Below are 25,661 nucleotides of genomic sequence, written 5' to 3'. Positions count from 1 at the left end.
CTCCCACTCCCAACGGGATTGGCTGTCTAAACTTCCAAGCTGCGAATCATAAGTCAGAGTTTAACGGCCAATGGCAGAGGCCCAATTCCTGAAATGTTCTGTGATTGGATATCATGTATTGAATCAGAACACAGGAGCTCAGAATCCTTAGTCCAGACTCAAGCTCAGGCAAACACAGACCACAGAATACATAAAGTGTACAGTGGTGCCCCGCAAGACGAATGCCTCGCAAAACGAAAAACGCGCAAGACGAAAGGGTTTTTCGGTTTTTGCGTCGCTTCGCTAGGCGATTTTCCCTATGGGCTTGCTTTGCAAGACGAAATGTCTTGCGAGTTCTTGCGAGTTTGTTTCCTTTTTCTTAAAGCCGCTAAGCCGTTAATAGCCGCTAAGCCACTTAGCCGCTAAGCCGCTAATAGCCGTGCTTCGCAAGACGAAAAAACCACAAGACGAAGAGACTCGCAGAACGGATTTCGTCTTGCGTGGCACCACTGTATTAACCAGCGCTCTCAAAAGACATGTGAATGAATAAACAAAGGGTTCTCCTGATGGTGTGCGGAATCCTTATCTCTGTGTCAAGTGGTGGGGGCCACTACTGAGAAGGCCCTTTGCCTGATTCCCTGTAGCTGGTTGTCCCATACTAGTCAACAGTACGGCAGCCTTTGTAGAACTGCATACTCCGCTAGCTGAAGGGGCTGATGAGAGTTGTAGTCAAAAGCATCTGGATGGTACCAGGTTGTCCAAGGCTGCAGCACACAGTCCAGGCCTTAGCTGTTAAAATACAGCACAGCTAATGTTGTATTTATGAAGATACAAACAAGATACAAAGCACTTCGAAGGGACGCAGGTTGCGCTGTGGGTTAAACCACAGAGCCTAGGACTTGCTGATCAGAAGGTCAGCGGTTTGAATCCCCACGACGGGGTAAGCTCCCGTTGCTCAGTCCCTGCTCCTGCCAACCTAGCAGTTCGAAAGCACATCAAAGTGCAAGTAGATAAATAGGTACCACTCTGGCGGGAAGGTAAACGGCGTTTCCGTGTGCTGCTCTGGTTCGCCAGAAGCGGCTTAGTCATGCTGGCCACATGACCCGGAAGCTGTGAGCCGGCTCCCTCGGCCAATGAAGCGAGATGAGTGCCGCAACCCCAGAGTCAGCCACGACTGGACCTAATGGTCAGGGGTCCCTTTACCTTTACAAAGCACTTCAGGCCGCAATCCTATATGCACTTACCTGGGAGTAAGGTCCACTGCACTCAATTGGGCTTACGTCTGAGTAGACAGGCCTAGTGCTGCGCTGCTTGACACTGCTGCAGACTGCTATACTTCGTAACTAGACTGGCCGTTAAAAATAAGAATAACAATTGTTATTGAAAATGAAACTACCACCCCACTGTTTGCCAAACCCTGAGCGCCTCCCCCCTGCTGTGGCATTTTGCGAAAATACTTTTCATCTGATTAGACAGAAACAGAGACTGACAGAGAGATCCCCAGGCCAGCAGGAAATTAACAGGGTTTCATAAAACTCGTGCATGGCTCGCTGTTGCGGCTCTGCATTTGAAGGGGAAACAGATGTTCGCTTGAGCTGGTAGCTTCAGTTCCTGGCAAAAACTCTGCTGGTTCCTCTGGCTTCCTTTTAACTCTCATGCTTTCAAACGTGACGGTAAGGCCAGCTTCTATATTCATAGAATCATAGAGTTGCAAGGTACCGCAAAAGATCACCAAGTTCAACCCCCTGCAATTCCACTATTCCAGCTCTCGCTGTCGGAAAGTTCTTCCTGAAGTTTCTTCGGAATCGCCTTCCTTGTCACTTGAAGCCATTGGCCCTCTCTTCCAGAGCAGGGGCTTCTCTCTTCTCTATAGACACTGTTTTTGGGGGACAGGGGGCGGGCGGGTGTGGAGGACTCCCTGGTCCTGCATGGGGCAACTGTGCCCCTGAAGAACCAGGTGCGCAGCCTGGGAGTGATTTTGGACTTGCAGCTTTCCATGGAGGCACAGATCAATTCTGTGTCCAGGGCAGCTGTTTACCAGCTCTATCTGGTGCGCAGGCTGAGACCCTACCTGCCCACAGACTGTCTCGCCAGAGTGGTGCATGCTCTAGTTATCTCCTGCTTGGACTACTGCCATGCACTCTGTATGGGGCTACCTTTGAAGATGACCCAGAAACTACAACTAATCCAGAATGCGGCAGCTAGACTGGTAACTGGGAGCAGCTGCCAAGACCACATAACACTGGTCTTGAAAGACCTACATTGGTTCCCAGTACGTTTCCGAGCACAATTCAAAGTGTTGGTGCTGACCTTGAAAGCCCTAAATGGCCTCGGTCCGGTATATCTGAAGGAGCGTCTCAACCCCCATCATTCTACCCGGACGCTGAGGTCCAGCGCCGAGGGCCTTCTGGCGGTTCCCTCACTGCGAGAAGTGAGGTTACAGGGAACCAGGCAGAGGGCCTTCTCGGTAGTGGTGCCCTCCCTGTGGAACACCCTCCAATCAGATGTCAAAGAGAACAACGACTACCAGACTTTTAGAAGACATCTGAGGGCAGCCCTGTTTAGGGAAGCTTTTAATGTTTGATGTATTACAGTATTTTAATATTCTGTTGGAAGCCGCCCTCAGGGATGACATCCGGGGCAGCCCGCCCACCTTCCTACACCTCTGCACCCACATATTACACCATGGGTAGGCAAACTAAGGCCCGGGGGCCGGTTTCGGCCCAATCGCCTTCCCAATCCGGGCCGCGGACGGTCCAGGAATCAACGTGTTTTTACATTAGAAGGCGTACTTTTATTTAAAATGCATCTCTGGGTTATTTGTGGGGCATAGGAATTCGTTCAGTTCCACCAAAAAAATATAGTCCGGCCCCCCACAAGGTCTGAGGGACAGTCAACTGGCCCCCTACTGAAAAAGTTTGCTGACCCCTGTATTATACAGACAAGTGTCACAGAAAAACCAGGACATCCTGTTTCTCCCTGCGAGAGCATGTCAGCCGTTTTGCACGTTGTGGTCTTGCGCAATTATGCGCTATCGCAACCTGAAAAAAATCACCTTTGGGGACCCACAATCTTGCACGGTGCCCCAAAAACACACATTTCTGAGCACCGCAACAGCATGGCCCCAAGAAAAGAGCATCTTTTGGGTTCCATACAGGATTACGGCTGGCTGGGAAGACGCACATCCTGGTTTTGGTACTCAACATGTTGGAGGGAATGTGCTTTGAGCAGCATGGGTAACCCAGAGCCCGGTGAAATCATTTTAGGGCTGGATTTGGGCACCGCACTTGCCCACCCATGCTTTAAAACCATGCTTTGCCTACCTGGACAACCTCCAACTGCAACTCCAATTAGTCCAATTAGTCCAAGCCAACTTAGTGGGAGTTGTAGCCCCAAACTTGTGGAGGGGACCAGGCTAGGGAAGGCTCCTTGAAAACGTTCATAGAGTAAGAGCATAAAAAGAGCCTGCTGGATCAGGACCACAGCACATCTAGACCAGCATCCTGTTCTCACAGTGGCCCACAGCGCCGGATTTACGTATAAGCTAAACAAGCTATAGCTTAGGGCCCCACTCTCTTGGGGGCCCAAAAAAAATTAAAGGAAAAAACTGGATGTACATTTCCAAAATATAAGATAAAAAACAAAATAAAACCTACATACGGCAACAGTGTTTTGTGTTGAATCGGCTTCTATGATGTAGGTCATGGGCCCCGCCTGCTGACCTGCTCCCTAAAATATCACTGGTTTGCTCCTTTCTATATATTAGGCTGCCTACATTCTGCATGAACTGGTTGTGTTTCAGTTCAACAATTACTTTGATAAAATATATATTTTGTTATGTGCAAATGGCTTTGGATACCTATTAGGCCCAGAAATTACCATACAGCATATATTTAACACAAAAAAACAGCGACAATTTGTTGTTGACAAAGGACAGCTGGACATATAAAGGGTTATAATAATAATAATAATAATAATTTATTATTTATACCCCGCCCATCTGGCTGAGTTTCCCCAGCCACTCTGGGCGGCTCCCAATCAGTGTTAAAAACAGTACAGCGTTACATATTAAAAACTTCCCTGAACAGGGCTGCCTTAAGATGTCTTCTGAATGTCAGGTAATTATTTATCTCTTTGACATCTGATGGGAGGGCGTTCCACAGGGCGGGCGCCACTACCGAGAAGGCCCTCTGTCTGGTTCCCTGTAACCTCACTTCTCGCAATGAGGGAACCGCCAGAAGGCCCTCGGCGCTGGATCTCAGTGTCCGGGCTGAATGATGGGGGTGGAGACGCTCCTTCAGGTATACAGGACCGAGGCCGTTTAGGGCTTTAAAGGTCAACACCAACACTTTGAATCGTGCTCGGAAACGTACTGGGAGCCAATGCAGATCTCTCAGAACCGGTGTTATGTGGTCCCGGCGGCCACTCCCAGTCACCAGTCTAGCTGCCGCATTCTGGATTAATTGCAGTTTCCGGGTCACCTTCAAAGGTAGCCCCACGTAGAGCGCGTTGCAGTAGTCCAAGCGTGAGATAACTAGAGCATGCACCACTCTGGCGAGACAGTTTGCGGGCAGGTAGGGTCTTAGCCTGCGTACCAGGTGGAGCTGGTAGACAGCTGCCCTGGACACAGAATTAACCTGCGCCTCCATGGACAGCTGTGAGTCCAAAATGACTCCCAGGCTGCGCACCTGGTCCTTCAGGGGCACAGTTACCCCATTCAAGACCAGGGAATCCCCCACACCAACCCGCTCCCTGTCCCCCAAAAACAGTACTTCTGTCTTGTCAGGATTCAACCTCAATCTGTTAGCCGCCATCCATCCTCCAACCGCCTCCAGGCACTCACACAGGACCTTCACTGCCTTCACTGGTTCTGATTTAAAGGAGAGGTAGAGCTGGGTGTCATCTGCATACTGATGAACACCCAGTCCAAACCCCCTGATGATCTCTCCCAGCGGCTTCATATAGATATTAAAAAGCATGGGGGAGAGGACAGAACCCTGAGGCACCCCACAAGTGAGAGCCCAGGGGTCTGAACACTCATCCCCCACCACCACTTTCTGGACACGGCCCAGGAGGAAGGAGCGGAACCACTGTATGACAGTGCCCCCAGCTCCCAGCCCCTCTAGACGGTCCAGAAGGATGTTATGGTCGATGGTGTCAAAGGCCGCTGAGAGATCCAGCAGAACTAGGAAACAGCTCTCACCTTTGTCCCTAGCCCGCCGGAGATCATCAACCAGCGCGACCAAGGCAGTTTCAGTCCCATGGTGAGGCCTGAATCCTGATTGGAAGGGATCCAAATGGTCCGTTTCCTCCAGGCGTGCTTGGAGTTGTTCAGCAACCACCCGCTCAATCACCTTGCCCAAGAATGGCAGATTTGAGACTGGGCGATAGTTGGCCAAATTGGCCGGGTCTAAAGATGTTTTTTTAAGAAGCGGTTTAATGACCGCCTCTTTCAGCGGGTCTGGGAAGGCTCCCTCACAGAGGGAAGCATTCACCACCCCGCAGAGCCCATCGCCCAGCCCTTCCCGGCTTGCTTTTATCAGCCAGGATGGGCAAGGATCAAGGAGACAGGTGGTCGGTTTCACTTGTCAAAGCAGCCTGTCCACATCCTCGGAGGTAACAGATTGGAATTGATCCCATGTAACAGGACCAGACAGAACTCTAGCACTCTCCCGCCCTGGCCCTGCTCCCACGGTGGAGTCTACCTCCTTCTGAATCTGAGCGATTTTATCTGCAAAAAACTTGGCAAAAGCATTGCAGGAGATCTTGGGGTCCCTACCAGGCCCCGGTGGTACAGGTGGTTCCGATAGATTGCGAACCACCTGAAAAAGTCTCCTGCTGCTGTTTTCTGCAGATGCAATGGAGGCGGCGAAGAAGGCCCTCTTCGCCGTCGCCATTGCCACTTGGTAGGCTCGACGTTGAGCTCTAACCCGTGTCCGGTCTGATTCAGAATGAGTTTTCCGCCACCGGCGCTCTAGCCGTCTCAACGATTGTTTCATCACCCTCAGCTCCGGGGAAAACCACGGGGCTGTCCGGGCTCCATGCAATCGGAGAGGGCGCTTCGGAGCCAGACAGTCAATAGCCCTGGTTAACTCTGCATTCCAGCGTGCCACCAGGGAATCAGCTGAAAGGCCATCAACTTGGGATAAAGCATCCCCTACCACTCTCTGGAAGCCAATTGGATCCATTAAGTGGCGGGGGCGGACCATCCGAATCGGGTTCCATTACCTTCAGCAGCTGAGGGCCGCATCAAACCTAAATCAGGCCCTGGTGGCCCACCAGATGCCTGTGGGAAACCCGCCAGCGGGATGAGAGCAACTCTCTTGTCCTGTGGCTTCAAGAACTTCAATTTCTGCCGTGGAGGCAGAGCAAAGCCACCATGGCCAGAAGCCATTGAAGCTGGACGAAGTACCATATTTTTCGCTCCATAAGACGCACTTTTTTCTTCCTAAAAAGTGAGGGGAAATGTCTGTGCGTCTTATGGAGCGAATGCATGGTCCCTGGAGCCGAATTGCCCAGGGGCTAAAAGCAGATAATGTTTTGTTTTGTTTTTAAGAGGGAAGTGGGTGTGGAAACAAAGCCGCTAATCGGCAAGCGATTGGGGAGGGAGATAAGGGATGCTAGCAAGAAAGGAGGCTGCCTGGGGGGGGTAAAGACAGCAAACTTGCAAAGGGGGAAACAGGAAGACTAAATCAATGAGGAAAGAAAATAGAAGAAAAGGAGGAGCAAAAAACTGCTCCAGCTAAGGGAAAGACACTAAGGCAAACAAGAGGGAAGGGAGTGTTGAAAGGAAGCAGCTGATCGGTGGGATCGGGAGAGAGATAAGGGAGGCTAGAGATAAAGGAGGCTGCCTGGGAGGGGGGAGGTAAAAGCCCATGGATCCTCAGGATTTTTACATTGGGTCACACCAAATTCACCATCAGATCACATAGCATGTCCATGGCTACAGCCTGCACCAAATAAATCACGCATCCACTGTTTCCTGGGGCTGCAATGGTGCAAAAATGTGGTTACAAAGCACAGATCCACATGGATCCTCAGGATTTTTGCATTGGGTCACCCCAAATTCACCATCAGATCACATAGCATGTCCATGGCTACAGCCTGCACCCAAAAAATCATACATCCACTGTTTCGTTCAGAATATTTTTTCTTGTTTTCCTCCTCTAAAAACTAGGTGCGTCTTATGGGGCGAAAAATACGGTACTCCCTTTCCTCTGCCTTGCATCTTCCGACATTCAGCTTCTCTGGATGTTACGAGAAGGGAGGGGGGAAACTTTTCTTTCTCCATGCCCTGCATAATTTGACAAACTTCCCTAAGGTCGCCTCTCGCTAGCCTTTTTTCTAAACTATGAAGTCCATCTGTTTCCCATCCTTGTGGACCCCGCCATGTTCAAAGGTGCAGAGCCACTGAAGTGCACCGCATCTGGCCATCGCTCACACCTGCTCCCATCCCCACACCTGTCGAGGTTCTCCAGATCCTTCATTTGCATGGTGGGCCTCAACCTTGGCTATGCAAATTGCCGAGCCCGGCTCCTTACTCATTTCCTCTGTGTAACCCAGCAAGGGCCTTGTTGCAGAACGTCGGTGGGAGAGCCATACATCAGGTTCAAAAACATATTCAGCATCTTTCAAGAATTAATAATTTGAAGAGTAGTTGGAGGCGTCGTGTTCCGAAAGTAAACTAACTTGTTTGGCAGCCCTGGCTCGGAATGCTAATGAAGGCGAACAGTTGTTCCTCTAAGAATTATGGAATGGGTGAAGATTAATTGACAAAGGAGCCATGACACACATATTTTAGTATTTATATTTCATCCCCCTCGGGGGGCAGGAAGAAGACTATGTGAGGAAAATGAAAATTAAATGTGGCACACCTGACCTAAATTAATAATGGAAAGAGACTGACGTTGACCCCGGAAGCCTAGCAGGCGTTTACATAATATGCAGTGCATATGAACCAATGTTAGCAGGGTGCATGATGGGAAATTACGCTGGAGCAGAGGGGTTGCAATGTTTCAACTCTGGTGTAATGTTATGCACGGCGCAGGGCAGCCACTCACTTCGTCAGTGGGGCTAAATGAGCGCTTCAAAGTACTTATTGCAACCAGAATATAAGCATGGATATCTTGTCATGTGCTTTTAATTACATTAAGCAGGACCCAGCCAGAGCTAAGCATTTTTAAGTCCTATTGATGCCACTGGGAAAGTCAAACATATGCTTAACTGTCTCTGCCAGAGAAATTAATAGGATGTTCTGAGCATACACCGATCCTGGCCTGACTGCACTGGCTGCCAATTACATATTGCTTAAGGTTCCTGATTTAAGCAAGACATCCAGGAATCATAGAAGCCGTTAAAAGCTTCTGACTGGATCCAGGAACATCCCATCTTTGGGTCCGGCACTTTGGCATGAGTCAGCTGCCTTGCACCAGAGCGCTGAACCCAAAAACGAGCACAATCCAGATAAAACCATTTCATGGGTATTCCTTTGGGATGAAGGGAAGGGAAAGGTCAGCAAGGCTTCTCAGGTCCCCTTTCCCTGCATCAAAGAGCTGCTTGCACCCCTGTCCTCTCAGCCACTCAGAGCAAAAACACGCCTCACTTCCTGTTAAGTTGTGGGTGAACATATCAGACGACACAGCGATTCTTCAAACAGCTCTTGTTTATTCACAGGCCAGAACAGAACTGAGCTGAAGGGTTCAGCCAACCTGCTTATATAGAGCTCAACTACAAAGCAACAGTAACAACTTTCTGTAACTATCCAATCACTGAACGTCACTTTCAATTCCTTATTTGCATATGTGGACCTGAGTGAAAACTATCTACAGCATCCCCCTGCTGGCCCAGGGTGAGAACTTCAGTACATAACACTTCCTGTCTCATCAACAACAGCAACAAGAAAAAACTGAGGTTAGATTTCATTCCATGGGGCCAAGAGAATGAGGAGGAGAATTGCTACAGCAAAACGAGGCTTCCCCTTTGTTTTGTATTCTGTGGTCTGTGTTTGCCTGAGCTTGAGTCTGGACTAAGGATTCTGAGCCCCTCTATTCTGATTCGATACATGATATCCAATCACAGAACATTTCAGGATTTGGGCCTCTGCCATTGGCCCTTAAACTCTGACTTACAATTCGCAGCTTGGAAGTTTAGACAGCCAATCCCGTTGGGAGTGGGAGTGGCCCAGGCCTTCAGAAATTTATATAAGCAGTTGCTTTGCCCCTGTTTGTTCAATAAAGGTTCTTACTGTTATCACTGTGTCTTGCCTTGTGGGAACCCATCTACACTTCACCCCTAGCCAGTCAGCCACCTTCCTGTGACAGAGGAAACCCCCTGGACTGCTGGAGAACAGCTCCTGCATTTTCATATGCCCCCACCTGTTCCACTCACCACGTTGCCAGTGCCCAGTGCATTTGCAAAAGTGCACAGGGTTTTCTTTTCTTCCATCTCTCGTTCCCCTTTGGAGATGTTCCCCTTTGCTCTAGCCATGTAGAAGGAAAGGGGGTGATCTTTAAAGTACAGTCCACGCGAGCACCCTGATTTGGATCAGCCAGATGTTGGAAGGTATGCAATTAGTTTCTAGGCCCGATTCAAAGTCCTGGTTTGGACCTATCAAGTACCGTATTTTTCGCTCTATAAGACGCACCAGACCACAAGACGACCTAGTTTTTGGAGGAGGAAAGTAAGAAAAAAAATATTCTGAATCTCAGAAGCCAGAACAGCAAGAGAGATCACTGCGCAGTGAAAACAGCAATCCCTCTTGCTGTTCTGGCTTCTGGGATAGCTGCGCAGCCTGCATTCGCTCCATAAGACGCACACACACTTCCCCTTACTTTTTAGGAGGGGAAAAGTGAGTCTTATAGAGCAAAAAATACAGTATTTCATGGCTCAAGACTGCAATACCTCAAGGACTGCCTGTCTCCATATGAACTGAAGCAGACCCAGCAATCCTCATGCAAGACCCTTCTTTGTGTGCCTCCTCAAGAGGTCTGGAGGGTGGCAACATGAAAACGGGCCTTTTCTGTGGTGGCTCCCCATCTGTGGAATGCTCTCCCCAAGTGAAGTTTGTCTGGCATCTTCATTATAAATCTTTAGGTACCAGATGAAAACATTCCTTTTCAACTAGACCTTGGACTGATTAGCAGTCTATGTCCTTTTAGATGTGTTTGTGGAAGAGGTGGGGTTTGTTGGGTTGGTTTGTTCTTGTTTTTATTATGTATTTTGTGTTTTTATTTTGCATTTTTGTGATGATGATCATTTGAGAAGCATTTAATTTGGGCTCAATTTCATTTATTAATAGATTTGGAAACCAGGTCTCTCATGCCTAATGGCCACTATACGTATAGCATGATCCTATGTATGTTTACTTGGAAGTAAGGACAGGTGCAGGGATTTTGAAATGGCAGGTGCTCCCACCTTGGCTCACCCAGGGCTGCCAAGGTCATGTGCCCAGTCAGCAACCCAACTGCTGGATCAGAAGAGAAGGGTGTAAGATAAGGTTACCAGATTTTTTTCAGTGAATCCAGTGACACTTTTCAACTTAAGTAGGAAGGATAGGATTTTGTAAATCTGGGGGCTGTCCCCGGGAAATGGGGACATCTGGTAACATTAGTGTAAGAGCATATGAACAACTCTGCTAGATCTGGCCAAAGGCCTGTTTAATCCATTATTCTGAAGCTACCCAGATGCTTCAGACACAGACAGCCTCCGACAATGGACATTGTGGTCAGCAGCCACTGATGAGGTTTGTTTTCATCTATAATAAACAGGTGTAATAGAACGACCAAAAGCATTGGCAACAAGAAATCAGGGGGTGCAGAATGGGAATGAGTACTTTAAAAATTGGAGAGCAGTGTCACCTAGTGGCTTTGGGCTGTCACTACCCACCCGAAGAAGTCATGTTGCAGAAACAATTGGTGGTTATTGATCAGGGGTCAGCAAACTTTTTCAGCAGGGAGCCGGTCCACTGTTCCTCAGACCTTGTGGGGGGGGTGGACTATATTTGGGGGGGAATGAACGAATTTCTATGCCCCACAAATAACCCAGAGATGCATTTTAAATAAAAGCACACATTCTACTCGTGTAACACCAGGCAGGCCCCACAAATAACCCAGAGGTGCATTTTAAATGAAAGCACACATTCTACTCGTGTAAAAGCACGCTGATTCCCAGACCGTCCGCTGGCCGGATTTTGAAGGCGATTGGGCCGGATCCGGCCCTTGGGCCTTAGTTTGCCTACCTATGTTATTGATGAAGCCTACAGAAACATTACCGTTTCGTATACAGGACTGGTCATGCCATGCCCTTTTGTGTGTGAAGAGACATGAATGCAGGATGTTTGAATTTTTAAAAAACATGAGTTGTCCCTAGCAAAGAAGGGAGGCAGCATTTGAGCTGCCCTTTAGGTAGCAAATATATATTGGGCTCACATTCTTCATACAGGATTTATATATATATATATTTGGCATGTTGTTACAACAGGCATCTTACCAAGCAGAAAGGGTGGATCCAAATGGTCCGCATCTTCCAGACGTGCCTGGAGTTGTTCAGCGACCACCCGCTCAATTACTTTGCCCAAGAATGGAAGATTTGAGACTGGGTGATAATTGGCCATAATGGTCAGGTCCAAAGATGTTCTTTAAGAAGCGGTTTAATAATCACTTCTTTAAGGGAGTCTGGGAAGGCTCCCTCACAGAGGGAAGCATTCACCACCCCACAAAGCCCTTTGCCCAAGCCCTACCTGGATCGCTTTTATGAGCCAGGATGGGCAAGGATCAAGAAGACAGGTAGTCGGTTTCACTCATACAAGCAGCCTGTCCACATCCTCAGAGGTTACAGGTTGGAATTGACCCCATACAACCTGGCTAGGCAGAGCTCTGACACTTGCCCAGTCCAGCCCTGCCCCCACAGTGGAGTCTACCTTCTTCCAAAGCTGAGCGATTTTATCTGCAAAGAACTTTGTAAAGTCATTACAGGAGATTTTGGAGTCCTCACCAGACTACGAACCACCTGAAAGAGTCTCCTGGTACTGATTGAAAGAGATTTGCCTAGAGATCTTGTGCTGCTGGGCATTGCCATCACATATGGTGATATCTTCCTCATCTCTTACATCCTCTCCATCTGGCATTTAAACAATACAATTTGGCAGGTGTATAATCTATATTTGAAATTTAATGCCACCTCTCTATTTTTGGAGGAGATAATTTTCTTTGGGGGCTTAGACTATAACAAAATCCATCTATTTTCAGAGATTTCAGCATCTCGTTACTTTTGCATTAAAATTCATTCAGCTCGAAGATGGTTGGAGACACGAGGGCTGTAGACACCTTCAGCTATCAAAAAGAGGGGTGAAGGAATGGAATAATTATAAGAGAAAAATAGAAGGATTCACAGTATTGTAAAACACAGTCCCCAGTTTTTCTAGGTATTCCTTTAACCCCCTACAGCTCCAACAATCCTCTCTTCTCTCTCTCTCTCTCTCTCTCTCTCTCTCTCTCTCTCTCTCTCTTCCCTTGGCTAAACCAAAGTGTAGCATCACACAATGTGTAATCTGCCTATGGAATCCATTGCCACAAGATGCAGAGTGGCCATCTCTGTGTCTCGTGGCAATGGATTCCACAGATGAATCACACGCCATGTGAATAATAGCTTTTGTTTGTCTGCCCAAATCTACTGTTAGTAAGTTTCACTGGGTGAGCTTCAGTTCTGGAATCACGAGAGGATGAAATATGTCCCTCTGCTTCTTGTGTTTATTTCTACCTATTTTGTGCCCCACTTGGTTGCTTCTCCCCCCCCCCCAAAAAAAAACCCTTAAAGGTCTCAAATGTTTCAGCCTTTATTTTCAGGGAAGATCCTTGAATCCTGAAATATACTCAGAGTCGCAAACTGATTTCATGCTGTTTATTCAGCTCATAGTGGTGAGGAGGAATGAATGAATGTCCCCTCAAAGTATCTGCTTTATATACATTATTTACACAATGGGCTGCACATAATTGGCTAATTCCGGAATTCTACTGTAAGCCAATCAGGTTGTGGATTCACTTCTATCTGGAGCATGATTGGGTAGTTCCTGCCAACCAATCATACTGCTGCATTGTTCTAGGACCAATCAGACTGCTGCATTCTGAATCCTATTGTTCTAGGACCAATCAGACTGCTGCCTTTTGGATCCTATTCAACTCAGTATATAACAAATCCTCTGGTCATTTGGGCTGCTCTTTTTTGAACAGAGTGATGGCAGAACTTCAGTATATTTGCTCATTATACAGGTTTACCAGGTTCTCTGTGCAGAGATCTTTCATTACACTAGCACTAGTGCAAAAGAACTTTCCCATATATAAAAGGCTGCTTTGGAGTGCTCTTTGCTCCTGGATATAAGGGTGTATTTTGTTTCCAGAAGTCTTCATCTTTTTTTTCCTACAGAAATTGTGGCACCTGACAGATTAGATGGTAGATTTCTAGAGATACTGGAGGAAGCAGCATGCATTGTACATGACCACAAAGGGAGACTGCCTTGAAAGAGTTTATTGTGTGTTAAAGAGACAGAGAGCTTTCTGCATGCCATTTGTGGAGCACATTTCTCTTCCTGCATGGAGATTCCCTGTTCGGGGCGGGGGGCGGGACTTACATAGAAAGCAACACACTGTGTTTGACAAAATACTACCTGCTCTTCAAGCAGGCATCAAAATATCACGCTCCATTATTCTGGATTAGCTAATCAGGGCTGAATATGTTCCTTAGCCCCATATTCATAACCACTAACATGGATTAGAACATATTTATTGTTTGTTGAATTTCTATGCCAAACCCAGATGAAGACAAAAGGGTGTGATTAACTTGGCTGGGAAACAGGGAAGTGAATATATCTCTTTTGTTACACTTGATGGGTGTTTGGTGGAGGGCAAGAGGAGGAATGTGGCAGGGTCCAGGATGCTCAGATTCCTGCCACCAGACCTCCCCTTTCATGATGTAACCATGATGTATTAGGGATGTAGTTTGAGGGGGTGTAACATGGGGATTAGCAGCTAATGAAATTTTGGGTTCTCTTTTGTACAGGGCTTCCATCTTGTTCCACCTTGTGGCAGGTGGGAGTCCTGTCATGACAGTCTTCAATAAAGACCAAGCCTAGTGGCTGCTGTTTTGCTCTGGTATTCCTGGCTGGTGTCCTTCTTTCTTGTCCAAGGGAGCCCTCCGATTTATCCGTTAACAAAGTGGAGATTTGAACCCAGGCCTTCCAGCTCATAGCCCAGCACTCTAACCATTGCACCACACTGGCGCTCTTGGACTACAGCTCACAGGAACCCTAGTTGTAGCCCGAAACATCTGGAAGGGCAGCAGGTGTTGAAGGTGGCCCTGTAGATTTGGAGGCTTCCTATATCATTGTTGTGTTCATTTATAACCTGTCTTTTTCCCTGAAAGGGACTCAAGGCATCTTACAGCTAAAATAGAAACAGATATAATAAAACATTTGGGGGTGGGGGGCGTAGCAGTCATCACCACCTGTCAGGGATGCTTTAGTAGACATTCCAGGGGGTTGGACTAGATGGCCCTTGGTATGCCTCTACAATTCTAGGATTAAAAAGCAAGGAAACATTGGTAGAATGTGTGTGTGTGATTTATTATTCTTATTTATTAAATTTGTATGTCGCCCTTTATCCATAGATCTCAAGGTAGTTCACATCATAAAAACACAATATAAAAAACACGTGCTTATATAGGCATGAGATTTATTAAAACATACAGATCATTACAACATCATGCCCTATATTCCAGAAGACGCCGGACAGACATCTCTAGAGGCTGCTCTTGCTCTGCATTTCCCGTCTCTTACCAGGGGGTTACTATCCCCGCCCCCTCGAGCGCATCTCTCTACGAGCACCGCCCTCTTCCTCTTTTCCCATTCATGATTTTCCCGACTGACGTCACTCCAACGCCCCATCCAATGAGCGAAGCCGTCAGCCTCCCTGCCATTCTCAGCATGGGAAAACTCCTCCCACTACCTCTCCCGTGAAGGGGAGGAGCTCCTCCTCCTGTCTCCTTTTTTTTTTTAACCCCTCCTGGACTAATCCCCTTCCCCCTCCCTTCCCTCCGCACGGTTCTTATTGGTCGGCGGGGGCGTCTAACCCCGCCTCTTCCCCCCCACATAAATCTCTCGGGGTTTTTTTTACAAAGTCCCCGCCCCGCAGTCCAGAGCGAGCTCACTCGACAGGGGTAAAAAAAGAAAAACCACCGACCGGCTTGGAGCGACATAGGTCTCTCCCAATGAGAGACTAGTTTGCGAGAGATGCTTCTCTCCCATTGAGCTGAGAGAGGGCGTCCGCCCGCCCCCCCCCCGCTGCCTCGCCCCGCCCCTCCGCCTGGTGGGCGTGCGGAAGAAAGTGGGCGGGGCGGGCGAGAGTCTGCGGCGGCGGCGAGTCGGACGGTGGGAGCGAAGGCAGAGCGAGTCGCCCCGCTGTTTGCCCCCCCCGCCCCCTCCCTCCTGAGGGAAGACCAACGGCCGGAAAGTGACGGTTGAGGGTGCAGGGGCGCGCGAGGGGCTCCTTTTCCCGCCCTTTTCTGACGGGGGGGGGGAAGGGAAGAGAAGCCTTTTTCTGAGGGGGAATCGCTGAGGCGGCGGCGGCCGGTTCCTCCCTCCGCCAACCGCGGCGGGCCGCGCCCTCAGCTCCGCCGCCGGGTGAGGAGGGGCGATGGGCGGGCCGGTGGTCTCCTAGCTCCGTCGTGGCCCGCCGCCCGCCCCCTCCGAGGCCCGAGAGCGGCCCCCGCGGCTCCCCTGCCTGACGCCTCCTCTGCCCGCCGCCCTCCGTCGTCGTCCTCCTCCTCTCTCCGCGGCCTGCCATGTCCGGGGTGGTGCGGACCCTGAGCCGCTGCCTCCTGTCGGCCGACGCGGCGTCGGGCCGGGGCGAGAGGCCGCCGCCGGGCGAAGGGGGAAAGGAAGGCGGGCGGGACGCGGAGCGCGAGGCCCGGCGCCGCAGCCGCGAGATCGACGCGATGCTGGCCCGCGAGCGGCGCTCGGTGCGGCGCCTGGTCAAGATCCTGCTGCTGGGCGCCGGCGAGAGCGGCAAGTCCACCTTCCTCAAGCAGATGCGCATCATCCACGGCCGCGAGTTCGACCAGAAGGCGCTGCTGGAGTTCAGGGCCACCATCTACGAGAACGCCCTCAAGGTGAGCGGGGGAAGGTGGGGAAAGATTTAAAAAGGGGGGTAAGCTTCAATAAATGGCATATGCTTAGGAGGGAGTGGCTTCGCTTTTCCTCATCCCTCCTTGCCCCGTTTTTCCTTTCTTGACGTGTCTTAAGCCTTGAGGGCAGGGGGGTCCCTCTGGACACCGCTGGGCTGGTTTGCTTGCTGGCTTGCCTGCCCCCTCTGTATCCCAGCTTCCCTCTCAAGGGGGTGTGCAGGGTCCCCTCACAAGAACCCCCGGAAGTAGGTTTAGGTTGACAGGAAGACGATGACAGGGCCGAGATCACCCGGCGTGCTTCCTTGCAGAGTCAGGATTTGAACCCTGGCCTCCCACGTCCTGGTTGTTACACTGCCGGACGTTGGGAGAGTCGGGTCAAATTCTTCATGCAACACAGAGTCAGCCTACAGAACTCACCCCCACTGCAGCCAGAGATGGCCACCAATTTGCCTGGCTTTAAAAGTGGTTTAGACAAATCAGTGGAGGAGGAAAGGGCTGTCAGTGGCTCCTGGCCATGATGGCTATGCTTTGGCTGCACAGTCCTTGAGGGAGCAGAGCTTATGAATACCAGTTTCTGGAAAACACAGGAGGGGAGTGGGCTCTTGTGTTCAGGTTCTGCTTGCATGTTTGCCATTGGGGCATCTGGTTGGCCACTGGGAGAAGAGGATGCTGGACTAGCTGGGCCCTTGGCCTGATGATGATGATGATAATTCAATTTTCAGCAAGGCTTTTCTAATGCCAGCATGGCCAATAGGTATGGATGATAAGAGTTGGAGTCCAGCAACATCTGGAGGTCCAAAGGTTTGCATTGACTTAGGAATGCTGTTTTGAGTGGTGTACAGAATGCCCTGAATAAGTAGGTTGAAATAAAATGGGAGTGTAAGGCATACTGAAGCAGATGACTGGGGAAAACAGTGCTAGCACATCTCATACAATTGTATAAACCCTACTACAGCCCTGTGAGATGGAGCCAGACGATGGGTGGGATGAGTGTGGTGAGGCTGTTATGCGTTCTGTTTAGTGTGCATTGATTCTGAGGGAAAGTGTGTTTTGTATTCCCTCAGTTACAGTGTGTAACACTGTAAGGTAGGAGATGAGAAGCAGGCAACTGGTGGTGGAATTGTGTGTTGTTTTGAATGGTTTGATTAATAACTAGAAAGCTGTGCTGTAAGTATATTTAATAAAATAAACTGGAGGAATATATGGAAGGCAGCCTGTCAAGTCATAATAATAAAATGATTATTACTGTATGCTACTTTCCCCCACACGTCAATGTATGTGTTTCATATACATCCAGTTCAACTTTACAATGATCCTGTAAGGTAGGAGAGCTAGGCGACGGGTGGAGTTGTGTAAGGGGGAGGTGATACCAATGTGGGTACAAAGAGATGGGCTGTCGGTGTTATGCTAGGTGGCATTATATTGCTTTTCCTAAGTAATGTTTTCTATAATTTATTTGAATTATTCTTGGAACAGTATTCTTGGTACCACTGTACTTGGAATCATAGAATTGTAGAGTTAGAAGGGACCCAAAGAGTAATCTAGTCCATCCCCTGCAATGCTTCATACAACTTTGTATCCATTGGGTTGGTTGACACAAAAGGATAAGCCAAACCATGTCTTACCAGGACTGCATAAACATATGGACTCCCAGAGAGAAGATCACAGCTGCTTTACTCCTGTACCTCAGAGCTAAGCATGTCATCCAAACCGGGACTTATGGTTAAGCTCTCTCATTGCTAGCCATGGTTTATTGTTGAGTGCAGATCATGGTTAATGAGAAAGAGAGCATAACCATAAGTCCCGGTTTGGATAACATGGTAAACCAAACCATTACTTAGTTCAGAGTAGGAACAAAAAAGGACTGGGGAAGGAGCAAAGAAACTGCAAGGTCTATGGAAGGCCATGTACTTGTGTGGTCCCAGTGAGCCACAGTTTAGCTTACTGTGTTGTGCAAACCATTCTTGAAATAGTCCTGTAAGACCAATATTTGGAAGCCAACTTCTCTCAGTGTTCCAGTTCTCATTTCTTCCCTCTTTCTCCTATGCATCCTGAATAGCCCTGTCCCACACTTCCTGGATTATGGCTCTGTTTCAATGTTTTTGATTGTCTGTTGTTCAAATGGAATTGTGTGGGAGGTGCAGATTACATGATTTCCCTTTGTGGTATGTCCAGGTGTGAGAAGTAATGATGTTCTCCATTACCTCTTGGTGTAACCTTCCTGCCTAAATTCCCGAGACTGACATGGAGGAGAGAAGGGCCCAGTTCCAGGTTTCTGGAAATGGAGGATGGGATGATAGAAACTTATGCCATCACCAAGTATATAGACCCCCTGGAAAGGAGTTTACGCACCCTTCATCACACAGTTCCAGTGTAGCTTACCACCATATAAGCAAAACATATTCAAATTCAATAAAACAATTTAAAACAAACTGAAGACTGTACCTCAGACAATATAGATGGTCTCACAAAATTCATACTACTTAAATGTTGAAAGCCAGGATAAGGAAATGTATCTCCCGCAAATGGCTATATAATGACAATCCTTGGCATACCTCTATGGGGAAGGAGTTGCATATTTTAAGAGTTGTGACAGTCAGTGTCCTCTTCCAGCATCCGTGTTTCCAAGAGTGACAGAATGTGGAATATTGGCTGCTTTCTTATTCTTTGCTTTGTCATTGACATGGATCAAAATCCACAGGTCACCATTAATGTATGTGTTGAAATGAAATAGATGAAAATTGCCCATCTCCCTTTAGAGTTGAATGAAAATGCACGTGTGTGGCTAAAGTGAGCTAAGGAGTTATTAATCTGGGCAGAGTTACACCTGTGCCAGTCCAGTTTTTAACCATGGGAAAGTAAGCTTATTTCTCTCTCCTCTTATGTGAGAACTCCCTCTCTCTTCTATTTTTTGAGCTTAGCTCTGCTTAGAATTGTATATGTACCAGACTTCTTGCTGATTGTGCAATGCTCTAAATTACAGTTTGCAAACCTGGTTAGAAGGGTCACTGAAGCTGACCTTGGTAATTGCAATGTATTAAAATGACATCTAGAATAACAGGTGTTGAACCTATGGTATGTGGACTCAGTATGTCCACACTGGCCACCTCAGAACAAATTCAACTCAACTCAACTCAAACCTAGCCATTTGCACATATTGCTGTCTTAGAATATATACTAATAAGTAAAGAGGGGAGGTGTAGAGTTGGAGGAAGAAGGAACTCAGCAAGATATGCACACCCTGCCAACTGCACAGACTTGTTTTTAGATATAGCTCCCCAGCCTTCAGGGTTAAAAAACTTTCCTTTAAAAATACCAGGAATCCACATTTTCTGTTGTACAGACAATATAAACCTGAATATTACAAGCAGGTTCTAGGCTATTGGTTTTGACAACTATACTGTAATGCTTCTGAAGAGATGCATTAATTGTTAGGTTCATTTAAAAAAAGCTCTGCTGCTGTACACAACCAATTCTTTATAGCATGAGCTTTCATTGCCAAGAACCTCCTTTATCAGATGTTCTTCTCTACAAACTAATACAATAATAAACATGTTAGTTTTTATGGTGTTACAGAAGTTGGTTTTCTTCTTCTTTGCCACAGTATTACTAGTATGTTTGTGGTAATGCTCACAGTGTTCTTGAATGTTACACAGCCCTTGAAAAACAAGCCCCTACTTGGAAATAAGGATATAAATTTGCTCTGAAAAATGTGTTCATAATCATATTGTGGGCAAATTGTATCTGAAACCAAGCAATCACAATAAGCTGCAAGATGGGTGGGTGGGTGGTTGGCTGCTGTGCTAAAGGAGCTTATAAATGGGAAGAAGACCTTATGCAGGACTGGCATAAACTAGAAATAATACTCAGCTTTTTAAAACCCAGCAACATAGTTTAGCTGTAAGAAATAAGAGCATGAGGACTGAACAGTTGAAGAGGAAACAGGGAAAAGGTAAAATGAAAGAAGGTGCATCCATGCTCAGATACAGCAGTGGACTGAAGGGTAGCTTTAAATGAGTGGATTTAGAAACCCTTCAGTAGGACAAGGAGGGAGAAGTTGTCATCCTGGAGTTAATGAAGGCGGTACCCTTTGGTACAGGCACATCGTGATCTTCTCACATCACCTTGTATTATTGTCTGCTTGTGACTTAGGCACAGAAATGTGAAGAGCTGTGGATGTGGCACTGAATTTCTGCTGGTAACATGCAAGTGGATAGGAGTATAGTATCATTCCACAAGACAATTTGTGTTATAGAAGTCATGTGCAAGAGCATTATCAGGTTGTGAGCTATTGTATTGGTATTATAAAAGCAAAAATTGTGTATTCTGACTTGGTGTGATGTAGTGTTTGCCTTTTAAGACTGTCCTTATGACAATGAACATTGGAGTTCTGTAGTTTCATTTGATTTTTATTATCAGAATTGTTATTTTTTATAAGACCACTGGCTCAAGTGGCAAGTGGGATACATTTTTCAGTTGCTCTTAGAACATACAAGTATGTGCTGACTAATGGGATTTGGATGTGTTCACTGTCCTAAGCGAACATGTAACTGAGCATTTATTGTTATTTTTTAATGGCTCTTTTTAAAAGAAAAGAAAAAACCTATGTGGTTCTGTTGCTGACACTCTGCATTTTTACTGAATTCACTGAACTATTAATCAATATTGTCCCTAACATTAAACCCTAGAAGAGAACCTGTGAAGTATTTCACTTTAGCAAGCAGTACAAGAGCATTTAGGCCTTCTAGGGAAATTTCATTTTCATTTACCTCATTAAGATTAATTACACAATCATTTATTGTGATATTTTAATGACTATTTGTGTAAAGAAGATAGGTGTTTGTATTATGCTCTTCAGGGTTTGAAAATAGTTGCTGTTTCTGCTATAAAAATGCAGCCTTTTTGAATTGAATGGCCATCTGTCATTGTCAAAGAAAATATTGCTGTTCTAGTACTTTCACAGATTTTATGTGTGCTTCCATTTGACAGCCAAGAAGAGGGTTTGTAATCTTGAGGTTAGGAAAAGTGATGAAATATGTATCCATATAGAGAAAACATAACTTAAAAGTGAGTGGATGGATTGATTTAAATCACTAAGAAGAAAAACCCCAGTTTAAATCCAGTTGCCCACTTATAAATTCACACTTCCCTAACAAGCATATGTTTTGCCTGGTTACTGTAACAATTAGACTGTATTAGTTTTTAGCCAAATAGAGCCATTATGTAACCCTTCAGCAAAATTCTTATGTACTATAGAATTATGTTTGCTTACAGATAAGGTGTATGCACAAGTAAGAATGCTTACTTGAAAGCTAAGTTTTGAATCCTGTGCATCCTTATTTGGCAACCAGTCCCACCAAACAAATTGGAACTCCCTTCCAGGGAAATATGCATAAAATAGGGCTGTAACATGTCTTAGGTGTTAAATACAGATTATAGAAATGCATTCATACACCAAGGGTAATACTTGTTGTAGAAGGGAGTGGTGATGGAAATGGAACAAAACAGTGTTATTCCGCTTTATAGTAAATTAATGTCCACACTACATATAGTTTAAGAATTGAACACAACACAGAGCTCAGGTAACTGGGCACAAAACAGAAATGCAAGATAATTTGCATGAACTCAATAGATGATCCTGGTGAGATATAAGATATCGCCACCTGAATTCTAGTGCTTAAAATGACTTGCTAATTGATGCACAGTATCAAACCATAATATATGAACTCTTGTACTGTACTTGTACCCTTGTAATGACTAGTAGCACCTTAGAGACCAACTAAGTTTGTTCTTGGTAATTTTTTATTTTTTATTTTTTTAATATATTTCGACTGTTTCATGCCAACACGGCTACCTACCTAAATCTTGTAATGACTGATGAAGATGTTTTCTTCCTCATTCTTTCTCTTCAAAGAAAACCACTATTTCATGAAGGGATCATAAATTCAGTTTCATGACATTATAAATTTGAATTTAAGTTCATATTAAACCAGGTTTCTTTTTAGAAGAGAAACATATTAAGCTAAGCTTAAAAATTAAATCAAATTCAATTTTTTATGTTACCATTTTAGAACATCATTTTTTATCATGAGTAACCAATTATTGAAACCTTCCCTATTTCTTAGGTGTTAGATACAGATTATAGAAATGCATTCATACGCCAAGGTAATACTTGCAATTGGTAAACAATGGCAATACTTGCATATCATTTAGATTATTTTTGTTTTTGAAACTCTTCTGGTATCATCCTGTCTTTTTAAAATCTTTCTATTACAGAGAAGACACACAGTTAACAAAATGCTGAATGTAAGCCCCTAATCCAAAATTTACTTTTCCATTTAGTGCAGGCAATGGTTTAGAGTCGTAGATTTTCCTAGCATTTTATGGGGCAGGCTTCCCAAACATCAGTTTTGCTTTGGCTTAAGTAAATAGTCATTGGTTAATGATGGTTTTGCTTGTTAACCAAGGCTAAGCTTCAGGGCAGTGTTTTATGAGAAGCGCTAGTGTTGGGAATACACAGACTCTTATTAGTTCAGTATATCCACCTGGAATAGAAAAGTATATAAAACACCTAAATTAGCACATCTGACAATCACATGACTCATGCAGTACTATTGTATAAATGGTTAGTTGGAAGTAAATCCCTCTATGTTCAATGGACCTTACTCTCCAGTGCAGTTTTAAAGTTGACTTTAATTTAACTTGCTAGATCAAAGTCATCAGCAAATGCAGCCTTTGGACTAACAAAAGTCAGCTGCTGTTGCTTTGGTGGTCAGCTGGCAGTGTGTAACCTTAGGAGCTGAAATCTGGTTTATTTCCATATGGGTTTATCATCATGTGTGTAGTGTTCTTGGTAAGGACTGCACTGTTCCTCTGAAATGCCTGAACTTGTAGAGCCATAAATTTCAGCAAGAATTGCCACAGTCTGAAGAATTCCTCAACTACTCCTGCATACCCAAGAGCAAAGACAATCCTCTATTTTCCTTAGTAGCCCCTTCCTTTCCACCACCACCCTATCCTGCATAATAGTTAGCTTTGAATAATTTCAGTAATTTCCAAAGTGGTTTGTCATGAAACATGAGGAACTTCCCTTTTGAAGAGGAAACAGTCAAACCTCACTGTGTGAACATGAGTCATTATTATTATTATTATTATTATTATTACTATTCTATTAAAACACAAAATGCATTATGACATATGCTAATGAATACAATCACCATTTAGTAGTAAATAATTCTTTCTTCATAGTAAAATAGCGATTTGTATAAAACATAGTTCTTAGCATTCATAGTACTGTAAGAGTTAACTATTGTTACAAAACACTCCTTGAAGATACACAATGGGTCTTGATGTCTTCCAGATGAACTCTTGCTTTTAAAGAATTGGCTCTTTCCTTGGTAGAGCAATGGTTGTGAGGTGATGCTTAATAATGCTTTCCTCTGATGTTCTGGGATAGAGGCTAGGCTGGAAAACCTGTAAGATCCTGACTTGTTGCTTGCATCCTTTCTTTAAAAAAGATGCTACCTTGGCAGGTACATTCTTCTAGTAATCTGGTAATGAGGTTGATGTTTTTGTTTGCAGGTTACAGCTCTCTTAGTTAACTAGAATTGATATTTTAATTGCAAATTTATTAAAGAAAGGGGGGGACAAAAGAAGAAAAAACAGCTCACATTCACAATACAACAAACATCAATACATCCATCTTAATCTATACTTGCAGATTGATATATGTCCAAATAGGTATCCCAATGTTAATGTTTGTAGAAAAGTTTCCCACCCCTGCTGCCAGGTGTTTGTAAGAGTAAGAAGTGTAACTCTAACCTGGGAAAGTTTAATATGCTTTGGAAGCTAAATATTCAGTGTTTTTTCTCTCTTAAAGTAAGGCATTTCTAAGGTCTTTTCTAGTCCTGCAATTTCAGTCTGAACACTTTAACAACTATTGCACAAATTCTGTGTTGGATCTATTCAGTTGTAATACAATGTAATATTGATTATAATCCTTATCATGGATGTTTGGGGCACTCCCAATAAGTAGCTCTAATCAGTTTGCATCTCCCAGAGTCCAACCATCATTTTTTTGTTTGCATTAAGACAACTCTCAAAATCCCTTCTCCCTTTCATTGGATTTACTTGGAGACAGAGAGTCGTATTATAGTTTACAGACATAACTGCAGTTACAAATACAAAGATTGGGTTGTTAAGTTCCTGTAGGCTAAGTAAAGGGCATTGTATTTTGTTCATGTGTTTAGTCTTTTAACTCTGTATACAAATCTTGATGTTTACACTGCTCACCTGGGGAATAGCAGCATTTGAATGAATGATGAAATATATGGAAATATTTAAGATTCTTTGCTTTGATTTTGTGTTTGCAAGACTCATAAAGGCCAGATTATGTATGTTTGAAGTGTGTTGGATAGGTTTCCTCAGGCAGCAAAATGGAACCATTTTAGTTACTTTTCTCCCATGCCAATAAGGTTAAGAATTTCTACTGGCCTCCTAAAAATCATAGTAGAACATGCATCCTGGATGCTGCGATATGACAATCTTTTCATTAATGGTATTAATGCATCCAGGCTGCTGCCCAGCACTAAATATAGGGTTTGTAATATATAAACACTATATTCTCCCGTGTTCCAAATCTCTAGGCTCTTCTTCCCATAATCTTGTCAAATGTGATGCAAATGTTTAGGAGAAACTGTTAGCATATTTTAAAAGGTCTGTATTTTTAAAATATTCATGTTATTTACTTAATATTTAGTGCTGAAGTTGGTGGTGACTTTGGAGCTCAGGAGTAGCACATGAAATAATCTGCCATGAGAGTATTATGCCGATAAAATGCATGTTTTTAGAGAAGCAGTTGGGTGGGTTTTTTCTATAATACTTGCAGTTGGCATCTGTCTTGAGAGATAATGGAAGAGTGTGCCATCAGGGGTAAAGTCAAACCATTGAAATGTTACAGCACCTGCTGCAGCTGTAGAGACCAATATAGATGGGACATGCTTTATTGCGGCTGGGGCAGATGAAGGTACAGTAGAACCTCTACTTACAACCGCCTCAGGTTACAAACGCTTCAGGTTACTCCGCTAACCTGGAAGAGTTACTTCAAGTTGAGAACGTTGCCCCAGGATGAGAACAAAAATCATGTGCTGGTGGCGTAGCAGCACCAAGAGGCCCCATTAGCGAAAGCACGCCTCTAGTTAAGAACAGTTTCAGGTTAAGAATGGACCTCCAGAACGAATTAAGTTCGTATCCAGTTTCATTGGTACAGATGCACCATGGGATTCCTTCACTCCTCCCAATGGTCATTTCTCCACTGGTCATTGCTGTGGATACACAACCTGACTGACTTGTCTCCAGGCACTGTGGTTGTCTGCAATGGACTCCCACATGGCGGGATTAATGTTGCCAGCCTTCATGTCAAGTTTGCAGACATCTTCTTAATACAAAGTTTGCAGATGTTTTCTTAATACCTAGTTACTAGTTCTTTTTTCTGCCTATTCCAAAGGTCA

At 45.4% G+C, this 25,661-nt stretch overlaps 1 protein-coding gene across 2 annotated transcripts in view; it reads left to right on the top strand.

Moving 5' to 3' along the window:
* The first annotated feature begins 15,757 nt into the window (after positions 1-15,757).
* Positions 15,758-25,661, top strand: part of GNA12 (G protein subunit alpha 12) — a 34,117-nt gene continuing 24,213 nt past the window's right edge. Inside the window, exon 1 of one of the 2 annotated variants that reach the window (XM_053364229.1) lies at positions 15,758-16,137. In XM_053364229.1, coding sequence (XP_053220204.1) covers positions 15,811-16,137 — 327 coding nt within the window. In that variant the 5' untranslated portion in view covers positions 15,758-15,810. The remainder of the gene's footprint in view (positions 16,138-25,661) is intronic. The other variant, XM_053364228.1, reaches the window with a different exon arrangement.

Source organism: Podarcis raffonei, chromosome 14, assembly GCF_027172205.1.
Source record: "Podarcis raffonei isolate rPodRaf1 chromosome 14, rPodRaf1.pri, whole genome shotgun sequence".
In the NCBI taxonomy this organism is placed as follows: domain Eukaryota; kingdom Metazoa; phylum Chordata; class Lepidosauria; order Squamata; family Lacertidae; genus Podarcis; species Podarcis raffonei.
Note: the sequence above shows the minus strand (reverse complement) of the source record. Positions and strands in the feature narration are given on the sequence as shown.